Source organism: Solanum verrucosum, unplaced genomic scaffold (assembly GCF_900185275.1).
Source record: "Solanum verrucosum unplaced genomic scaffold, falcon-dt-bn FXZP01000230.1, whole genome shotgun sequence".
Classification (NCBI taxonomy): domain Eukaryota; kingdom Viridiplantae; phylum Streptophyta; class Magnoliopsida; order Solanales; family Solanaceae; genus Solanum; species Solanum verrucosum.
The window spans coordinates 1,094,088-1,105,602 of record NW_026019954.1 but is presented as its reverse complement, the minus strand read 5'-3'; the positions used below and the strand labels follow the sequence as shown (position 1 = coordinate 1,105,602).

General features: G+C 31.0%; 1 protein-coding gene across 1 annotated transcript; it reads right to left on the bottom strand.

The window, feature by feature from the left end:
- Positions 1 to 1,740: 1,740 nt before the first annotated feature.
- LOC125814101 (protein DETOXIFICATION 27-like) lies at positions 1,741 to 7,569 on the bottom strand. The gene is made up of 7 exons (XM_049493556.1): positions 7,276 to 7,569; positions 4,597 to 5,138; positions 4,389 to 4,475; positions 2,532 to 2,770; positions 2,316 to 2,434; positions 1,941 to 2,030; positions 1,741 to 1,803 (listed from the first exon to the last, which is right to left on the bottom strand). The coding sequence occupies exons 1-7, from the start codon at positions 7,567 to 7,569 to the stop codon at positions 1,741 to 1,743; spliced, it is 1,434 nt and encodes a 477-aa protein (XP_049349513.1).
- Positions 7,570 to 11,515: the final 3,946 nt, after the last annotated feature.

Below are 11,515 nucleotides of genomic sequence, written 5' to 3'. Positions count from 1 at the left end.
GAGAAAAAGATCAAATATATTTTCACTTACCTGTGTGATAAACTAAACTTAAAAAATGTTAAATGAATAGAAGTTTTCGAAAAGACGGTAAAATTCACATGAGTACAAAATATTTGTTTTGAAATTCCAAGCCCAAATTTGAAATAAATTATATAAACATTGAAAACTATAAACTAACTAAAAATATATTAACAAATAAAATTTTATATATATATATATATATATATATATATAGGTTTGGTTTGACTTTTTTTCTTTTAGTACCAAACCAAATCAATAGTGGTTGGTTTTTTTTTCAACCGCCAAACCAATCAAATCAAACCTGATTTTTTTTCGATTTGATTTGATTCGTTGGTTCAGTTTGACTTTACGATTTGGCCTGTACATCCCTAGTTTCAATATTTGATTTAACTTACTGTGACAGAGAATATGCAGAGTACGTGCAAATAGAACAAGAACAAAAAAAAGAAGAAAAATACGATGATGATGATGACGACGACAAAGAAGAAGAAGTTCATATTGTTGAAAAGACTTCCATGGTTTTTGAATTCAAAGGTGAGGTTATTTAAAGCTCATTTGTGGTCTATTCCATGTTCTAAACTTCTTGTTTAAGACAAAAAAAACTAGAGTAGAGATAATTCGAATATCATGATAAATGCAAGCAACTATGCTTCAATCTCAAATAAATTAGGTTAGGCTATTTTTATCCTCATCATCCATGTACCATTTAAGACCTTTAAGAAATTTAGTTTACTAATGATGTGACTGAAAAGATGAACCTTGAAATTCAAGATTTTCTGGTGGAGCACATGTTGTTTTAGTGCTCACACATGTTGAAACAGAAAATCACGGTGACGATTTTTCTATGGTACGCATGTTGATTTAAAGCGTACATGTTGTTATGAAAAATCGTTTGAAGGACCGACAATGAAATAGCCTCGATTGGAGTCCATGTTAGCTATTTCTTGCTACACTACCACACTATTTGGTTTATGTCTGCTTAACTTCAATGTCAGTAATTGTAGACTGGTCTTGTGTTGTTGAGTGACTCAAGTACTACTGCATTTCGGTATTGATGGTTTTGTTTGACTAAACCATGTTGGAAATGGCGTTCCATCACTATATGTCTATGGCCACTGTCTATTCAGCTCGAGAGTCATTTTTATAAAACATATATTTATTTCTTTATTTTTATATTTTTTAGTTAAGTTAATGTTGTCCAAGTGGGAGAATGTTAGAACTATTTATTAAATGTGGACTTAACATTAACTTACTATTGCGTTTTAGTAAAACGAGCTGAATGTTAATATTGGTTGGACAAGACACAGATCGTATATTTGTGTGGATTCCATATGGGCCTGTATCTATTTCATGTCATATGTGTGGGTTGACAATAGTGTATGCATGTTGAAGGCATGTGGGTCCGTAATGGGGAGGCCCACTAGGTTTAAGGTTTTTAAACCTATAAATATGAGGTTAGATCTCCTCTCCTGGCTTAAGCGAAAAGACGTATTCCCATAAGGTGCCAACCATCATAAGCCTAAGGAGAGGAAGACCCAGCCTAGCTTGTATTCAGCTGTTCGTTGCTACGGCAGACAAAGGTACGCACATCCTTTTTGTGTATTTCATAGGTGTTCTCGATCTATGTAACTATTAGTAGTTGTGTTTGTCGTTTTAATCTTACACAAAATACATTATTTATTACTTTACTGCTCTTGATCAAATAAAGAAAATCATCATCTATGATTGACTAACTGGAGGTGGCTCCGACCACTTTTCAACATGCATTCTAGCTTTTCTTGCCTGCCAAAAAATTGAACAACTATATTTATTCTTATTATTAAGATATTTACGAATTCATAAAATGGAAAAACAAGTTTTAAAAGTTTGCATTTTCATAGGAAAAAAATTTAAATTGCTGCAGTAATATACTTTAGTACCTCTTTCTCCCAATCAGAACGATACGTTATAAAAGCCAATATTATCGTCTGCAAAGTTGTTCCTCCAAAAATCATTCCTGCCCACAATCCCTATAATTTCCATTTTTCACTTATAAGTTATAACCACAAATAATAATAAACTATAATAGATATTGTCACACAATTATTTTCTTAAGATTTCTAAATATAATGAATGAGTTTACGTTTTAACGCATTGATGGCTGGCTATAACATAGTGTCCTATCATGAGCAATTCTACTTATTAAAGTCTAATTCCTACGTACACAAACAACCGACTCAATTGTAGCTAGGAGGCATAATTCTAGTGCAATAATAGAAAATAATTAGTACTAAGAAAGGAAGAGACTAACATACCTCAAGACCAGTATGGAGAAACATACCCATAAGAATTCCTAGAGGAACTCCAACAAGGTAATAACAACCTAGGTTAATATAAGCGACTTTTAATTGCCATCCTGATCCAACTGCAACTCCTGTAACAAACAAGGCATATTTCTATATTATTACTCAAAAAAAATTACAGATCGTTGATATATATATGTTAAATTCTTAAAATATTAATGTAATTACCGGATAAAACGGGTTGAACACTGTTTAGAAGAATGGTAAGAGTAAGAAGGTAAGAGATCTTCTTGACAAATTTTAGGACATCAAAGTTTGATGAGAAGAATAGAGCAAATTTGTCTTGATATATCATTATTAGTACACAAAATATTAGCCCTATTAATGTAGAGTATATCACTGATATCGCTGTTGCGAATTTTGCGGCCTTTCCTCTTCCAGCACCTAGCTCATTCGCCACTCGTACGCTGGAAAATTAATTTAGCGACTTTAGTCTAGTAAATTTGAATATATGCACACAAGTGTGAAATGAACGAGTAGATACATAGACTTGTAGAACTAAGATTTAATTTGAATTTAGCCTAGTCTTGTATGTTTGTATTTTTCAGGCTCAATTGTGGGTAAAACACTTTCCAATAAAGGAAATGTATCCTCGGGGATTTGAACTCAAGACATGTGGTTAATGATGAAGAAATACTTATCATTCCACCACACTCCGATTGGTTTTTATACTCATTTTCAATACAATTTTAGACTTATCAATCCTATTAAACTAAAAAAATCTCTAATATCTTATTACTACATATGCTCAGAGATAATAGAACACTTAAAATGAGAATAAGAGAATATATTATTTTAAATATATATATATATATATATATATATATATATATATATAACAAAAAATTACCCGGTGGCAGCGAAGAAAGCAAGTGGTATCATCATCTCCCAACTATTAATATTCATGCTGCAAAGAATTCTCCCAAAAATACAACAAGAAATTAAAAGGAAATAAAGAAAATCATAAAAATAAAAGAATGTCATTCAAAGAAAAGTATTGCACGTGAAACTCATATTAGATTGTTAAGTGATCATCTCATCAAAATAGTCCTTAATTAATGTCTATGAAAAGATGGTCATTTTAATCCCTAGCCCTAAAATAAACTAAAAAAAATAAAAAATCTGTTAAATTTAACAGTGGGTCCCACACTTGGTGGAACCTTTCTTCCTCCCTCTTCTTACTAATCTCTTCTCCTCCATCAGTTTTCTTCAACCATTTTTTTTACAATTTTCAATTGATCTATTTTTGTTTCCACCGATAAAATCCTCTCATACAGACACAAAGTTTCTTAAGGTTTTTATTTTCTAGCTCTGTTCATTCAGTTTTAATCCTTTTATTTGAAAAATGGAATGAATAAAGATGCTGGAAAAAAATACTCATAATTTTGAAAAGGATAAAACAAAAAGAAAATTAGTTACAACTTAAAAGGAATTTATTTATGGTGATCTCACGGAGAAATGGAATCGTTTAACTAATTTACTTGATTCACATTTGTTTTAGCGATCTTGATTTTATTCTTCTTCGTCTATAAGAAAATAGGAGTTGTTCAAATTTTTGTTCTGACGAAAGATAAGAAACAAATGTAGTGTGTATTATTTTTCTTACAAGGATACGGAGTATGACCTTGTGAAAGAAAGAAGTTGAGGAAGCAAGGTGCCATGGTGATGGTGAAAGAAAACAAATTGAGGAAGAAGGGGTTTTACTAATTTTTAATTATTTTTTTTAAAAAAAAAAGTTTGGCATGTTGTGCGATCCACTATTAAATTTAACAGTTTTTTTATTTTTTTGATTAATTTTAGGACTAAGGACTAAAATGATCTTCTTTTCATATGCATTAGTTAAGAATTATTTGGATGAGATGATATATATAAAGGATCAAAATACTTCAATTCTTATAGTTCAAGACCATTTTGATCATTTTCTCTACTTTTGTACGCTAGTATCCTTTTTTGTGACATGTTTGATTTGATAATTATTTTTTTTAAATAATTTATTATCTAAAATAAATTTTGAATATTTATTACCAGATGGATAACGCATCAACAGTCAACGTCGCATTGTGCAAATACCCCGCCATCAATATCAGTATCCTATAGTACCAGTTCTCCAAACTAGAAAGAGAAAAAATTAATCAGATAGAATTTGACTCGTCTTCATTTTTTTCAAGTTCTTATTTAATTAAGGACACGTTTCATATATTTGTGACGAAATTCGTTACTAAATTAAAATTACCAAAGCATGACACCAGCAGCAGCGGAGAGTCGAAAAAATTCCCAAAGTCCCGAAAATGCTTGTATCGAAAACCCACTCCACGTTTCTGGACACCCACCGCATGCGGCGTATATAAACAGCCCAATAACCAGCAACCACCACGATATGTCCAGTGCGACGGCGGCTCCGACTATCCCCAAATTCAATTTGTACACAAGCAACCAACTAATCGCCGTGTGAATCGCCAGCACCGCTAGTGAAATCCAGGCGATAACCGCCGTCTTCAGCTGGCTCTGTAGAAACCTCTGTATCGTAAATTGAAAAGCGAAGCTGAATTGTAGTGGAATAAACCACAACGCCACTAGCCCTGAAAGCTCTGCGACGTCGTCTGGTTGACCGAGTGCTTTTAAAATTGGGGTAGCGAATATGTACATCGGAAGGAGAAGGATACAACAGAGGGTTATAACGATCCATGATCTCTGCATGTATATTCCTAACATATGGTGCTTTTTTGCTCCATAAGCTTGCCCGCATAAGGTTTCTAATGCACTCGCCATCCCTAACTACATTTGATGAAGAAGATTCAATCGAGCTTTTGTCTCTGTTTTCTAGTTACGGAAAAATAATTTGAAATTTGAAATTTGAAAGAAATTGATGGAATAGAACAGGGATTGCCACTTATAACTTTTTTTAAAAAAGAAAAATAAAAAATTGGGGAAGACTGAAGAGCATGAGGAAATCAACTCTCACCAACATAAAAGTTCTGATAGTCAAGCTATTAAGATTCTTCAATGCTACTGTAACTAATTTTTGCCGGTGACAAAGTTACGAATTCAATGCAAAAGTGTCATACATGAAATTTACACTTGTAACTTTGAAAATTGTTAGGTTATGTATTATTAATCATATGAGAGTGTTTAAATATAGTATTCTCTAACAGTTGTCAAAATTAAACATTTCAGTTTGAAATTGTTAGCATATAACAATGCATTTTGATATAGTATTATAATAACATTTATGCTAGTTAAAAGTTCAAGTAGAAGATTGTTGGAATATACGCTATCAATCGGGGAATATATATTATTGACCATTTATTTATTATTGAACAATTGTTTATACGATTTTAATAAAAGTTTTAGTGGTTCATATATTCGTTTATATGTCCATTTATATATATAGTAGATGATTTAATTTATAGAGTTTTAGCTTATACACAAATGATTAAATCACAAATACTTATAAGTATAAAAAATTTGTTCACAATCTAGGATGAAAACTGGACGAGCTATCGGTATGATTGTAAAGACTATATATAACTTATCTTGATTATGTGGAAAATGTTGTTCAACTTCATGTGCTAGTACATTTTGTATGTGTTGAACGAGATCGAGTAGAGATAAATGTTTTAAATTGACTGACAAAAATATATTCTTTAAATTGTTAACTGTATTAACATTAATTATCATTATAATTTATTAATAGGTGAAATTCATAGATGGATCAATATACCTAATAGATTGGATGGCAAGAATATACATTGGTGAAATAACAAGTTAGCTGATGGAATCAATGTCTCGATACAAAGATTGATGATCTGCTTTTTTGAAAAGCTTATAAGTTCCATGGTGCCAAACCTTGCAAGTGAATTTATGAATTTGACACATGAAATAAGTTAAGCAGTGCTCTAAAGAAAAAACTAATCATTGAATTAAATTTGTTAGTAATTAATACTCCCCCTGTCCCTAATTACTTGTTCACTTTTCCTTTTTTAGTTGTCCCTAATTACTTGTCCATTTTGACAAATCAAGAAGGGACAAATATTTTTTTTACCTATTATACCCTCAATTAATTACTTTGAAAAATGTAGAACTTTTTGAAAATCTTAAGTTTTTAATTCATCTACTTCAAATTAATAGGGGTAAAATGGTAAACTCACTATGCCAATAATTGTTTTCTTAATATAGGTGTGTCAATTCAAAAGTGGACAGGTAATTAGGGACAGAGGGAGTAAGTGTACTATTCTATATAAGTAGAAGTTCTCTTAACCTAGAAAATTAATAAGTGTACTGTTCTATATTTATCCAAGTATTGACAGAGTTCGGCTATGAATTTGGAATCACTATAGAAAACCGTAGTACTAGAGTCAGACTTGCTTCAATATATCTGCTCACACTTCAAATGGTATAATTTTTAAATTTAATTTCAGCATGTTTATGTATTCTAGTATAGGTACTATCCTATGTATTCTAAGCATAGACGTGTATGCTATTTAGTATTGACAGAGTTCGGATGTGAATTTGGGATCACTATAGAAAACCGTAGTACTAGAGTCAGACTTGCTTCAATATATTTGCTCACACTTCAAATGGTATAATTTTTTAATTTAATTTCAGCATGTTTATGTGTTCTAGTATAGGTACAATCCTATGTATTCTAAGCATACACGTGTATGCTATTTATTCGTCACACAAGTCGTAAGTTTCTGAAATGCTTCTGTTGTTCATTTGTTTTCCAACAAAAACAACTTTTGAATCAGTTTTTCTCATGTTACGTAACGAGAATTTAACAATTCATATACAATTTTATCCTAAGTTCTTAATGGCCTATAATTTTTTGACGAATAAGATTCAATTCATCATAAGTGTGGAGATAAAGAAAAATAATAGTGTGAAATTTGAAAGAAGTTGAGGGGATACATACAATGAGACCAAAACTGAGGCCAACAATGACGGTATTAGAAATGGTGATAGCAGCAAGTTCAACTTCACCAATGTGACCAGCAAAACCTTGAGTAATAATGTTCATCGTGTAAGTCCCTATACGGCTGAAGATGGCTGGGCCAACGATGTGCCATAATTTTTTTGTTTCAATCCATACTCTTGTTTTCAGATCCTTATCATCTTCATCCTCCCTTCTTTCAATTTTATTCTCCGGCAAACAGTTCGCAGAGGCAAACAACAATGGTTGTCGATTTTCGTCGATAATGCTTCCCATTTGTAACACTAGATAGAACTAAAACTAGGCACGAGAAAAGAAGTGAGTACTAAATAGAGAGTTGCAGGGGAGGATTTTATAGAAGAATGAAAAGGGAAATATGATGACAGCGCAAGTTTTTACGCTCACCATATCCCATCGAACACTAATTTTTTACTCCAAATTCTATTTTGGTGTAAAACTACTAATTTGGGATTTCAACTCAATACTATTTTAGTGTGAAAATAATGTCCCATCAAATTAAATGTAACACTATTTATCAATACTAAATTACTTTTTAATTATTTTATTATTATTTATATTATATAATGCTTTTGAAAATATAAATGAAATAAAAATAATAATAATATAATAAAGAGAATATTATTTTTTTAGTGTAAAATAAAAGTTATTTTATATTATCAAAATTTACCTAAAGAATATTTACACGCAATTCTCCTTTAAAATATGAAATTTATAATCATTTAAATATATTGTCATTTTATCGGAGCATAAGAGTTAGTAATTTTCTTCTGGGATTTTATAAGGGCGTTGGTGGGGGTAACCCACTACCATTTTACGGTCAACTATTTCTAGTATAAACAATTCAATAATAAATTAAAATTTGCAGGACATCAACAACCCTCGAAGAATAACAAGGTCACACGTATCAATTATGTATGGAACGGATACACATAAACAATAGTAATCGTGTCGATGCAGATAATCTCTAAAATAATATGCATTGTCCATGAGTTTTGTCCTTTATTTTTTTTATGTCCCTTATATTTTATCCCCAATTTTATCAAATAATATAAAAAAAACTATTAAACAATAATGAACCCGGACGAACCCAATTCTCAGCATAAACTCATAAGGGTATTCCAATTACACAATAGCAATTTTTGGAAATAAGGCCAGATACTCAGAAAGAGGACGAGGGAACGTAGACTCTTCATAACAATTTTCATAAATCGCTCTTTCTCATCCGTCGTTCTTTTACCTAGTTGCTAATTGGGTTTGGGTCCCAAATCAACCTTGGTGAAGGCCTTTCAATTTTGTTGCTTCTTTTCGGCCCAATAACTAGTTGTGTGGCATCCGTGCAGTTATTGACCTTGGGCCAAGGCTGATTCATAACATAAACTTAAGAGAAACTTTCACATATAGCAAACAAAAAAATCATATTTGTATGCTATAGCAAAGTTTGCATAATTGCGCTCCATAGCAAACATATATATGTATAATTCGCTATACATATATACAAAAAGAAGCAATTGTATAATTCGTTGGCTCCTCTTCAAAATTGTATAATTTCGCTGGCAGACCATTTATATAAATTGTTGTTAGTCTCTCGTTTGTATAAATCGTTGACAAACATAAATTATACATTATACAAGCATAAAATTGGGCAGGGGAATATTTTTATTGTATAATTATAAGTGTATAGGACAAATATATATGTATTTGCATGTGTATATACAATTTTCTCTCGCTTTATACAAACAGAAACATATAAATTGTTGTTAGTCTCTCGTTTGTATAAATCGTTGACAAACATAAATTATACATTATACAAGCATAAAACTGGGCAGGGGAATATTTTTATTGTATAATTATAAGTGTATAGGACGAATATATATGTATTTGCATGTGTATATACAATTTTCTCGCGCTTTATACAAACAGAAACACAATTTATACAATTCTGTTGTATAAAACGAGAAAGAGAGAAAGACAAAAGAGAACTGGGCAGGGAAATATTTTTATTGTATAATTATAAGTGTATAGGACGAATATATATGTATTTGCATGTGTATATACAATTTTCTCTCGTTTTATACAAACAGAAACACAATTTATACACTTTTGTGTATAACGCGAGAGAGGCGAGCACAGAGAGAGTGAGCGAGAGAGGAGAGTGGCGAGCGAGAGTTTGAGGGAGAGAGGCGCTGACAAACAGTTTGCTATAGGACACAATTAAATCAAAGTGTGGTTATACCATTTAATTTGAATTAATAGTTTGCCATTATGTACAATTTTCCCTAAACTTAATTGCATCACTTACATTTTTATTTACATATAAATAATTAAATAAAAAAAAGTAAAAATTAGGCAAATCACATAGTATAAGAAGGAAATTACTTCCTATCCCTACTCTTTCATTAATTACCAAAAATCCCTTTTTTAGTGTCTTTCGGATACATAATATAGCAGCGCGGATACTTTAATTAATAAAAGGCGGATACTTAAATTATTAAGTTGTTGGCACGGATACTTTAATTAATAACGAGCGGATACTTAAATTAACGGGCGGATGCATAATATAGCATCGCGGATACTTTAATTAATAACGGGCGGATACTTAAACTAATAAAGTATCCGGTTAAGTTGAATTGGGGGAAAATAAGGGATTTTTGTATTTTAGTAAAAGAGTAGGGAAATATTGAGAATAGGTAAAGTAATGTTGTGTACTTAAGTAATTTGTCCTAAAAATAAACATGAAAACACAACAACAAAACGATTGAATAAATAATGGAGAAGAAATATTAATATTTTTTAAACGTTTAATGTTGCAATTGTTAGGCGCACACTGGCATGTGCCTTGGCACATGTCAGTGTACACCTTACGACCAACAATTTAACGACATCCACTCTTCTATCCAAATGTTACCCTATTGGTTTGATCCTCAATTTTGTTGTCCTTTTAAAAAATTTACTCATTTTTTTTACCCTTTTTAACTCCAAACTCTAACATTACCCCCATTTTCTTTCTCATTTACGCACACTCACCAATACTCTCACTGGCACATTTCTTTGGGTGGCTGACCACTCCAAAATCACCTACACACACATAAATATTTACTCAAACCCATTTCATCCTCACACAAAAAAGGCACCATTTTTTTTATTAGACTCTAACCCGCACAACTCTCCGTTCACCAATTCACTCTCTCATACTAAAAGCAATGGCGAAATTTGAGATTTTATTAAAGGTATTCAAGATTTAATATATATTAATATAAAAAGTAATATTTTACTTATATAATTTTTTATATACATAACATAATTTTTTAATAAAAAATGTCTGACTGACCATACTAAATTATATGACTAAAAGATATCAATATATAACAGCGCACACACAAGGGATATATATACACGACAAACATAGAGGGACACACCATGCATCTGGACACAATATTTTAAAACTTTCTTGCTCATTATTTCAAATCATAATCACATTGTTGCACTCTCGTTTTAGGAAAGAAAAAAAACAACACACACGCACAAGAGCAGGAAAAAAGAGTAGGAAAAAAAAACGCAGAGAGAAAGACTATAAGAATTAAGTTGGAGAATGACGTTTAATATTCGGTTTCGAGTTCGCAATTTCTTATTGAAGCCGTTTTCTCTTCGTGAATTAATCTTCACAAAAAGTAACTCTTAATTTTCATAATTATATAAGACTTGATTTCAATATTGTGAAATTTGCTCAAGTTATATATGTATTTCACTTTAGCATTATAATATTGAAATATGTTTGAACCTCATATATCATTAAATTTACAATAAAATTGATATAACATGTGATTATTTCTTACTTATTTAAAAGTCATTTCTATCTTAAATCTTTTATCTCCTGATTTTATATGAGTTGTATAAATTTAAATTACTTATTAAAATAGTGAAATCTTGAATTTGAATTTGGCTCATTATTAAAGTTGCATTTCTAATTTGATGCAATTTAGTTCACCGATTAATTTGGAGTCAAGTTAAAAGTAAAATATCTAATTGTTCTTCAGTCATTGTACTTGATTAGCTCTATATGCTTTAACTAGGTATTGATCTTGTGGTTAGCAGAATTATTTTAACTGAGATCTTTTGAAGTGTAGAAACGAGAAAGAATTATGTCTCAATTTTGTTATTATCATGTTGTTTTCATTGGGAGAACCATCAAGAGTTTTGCGTA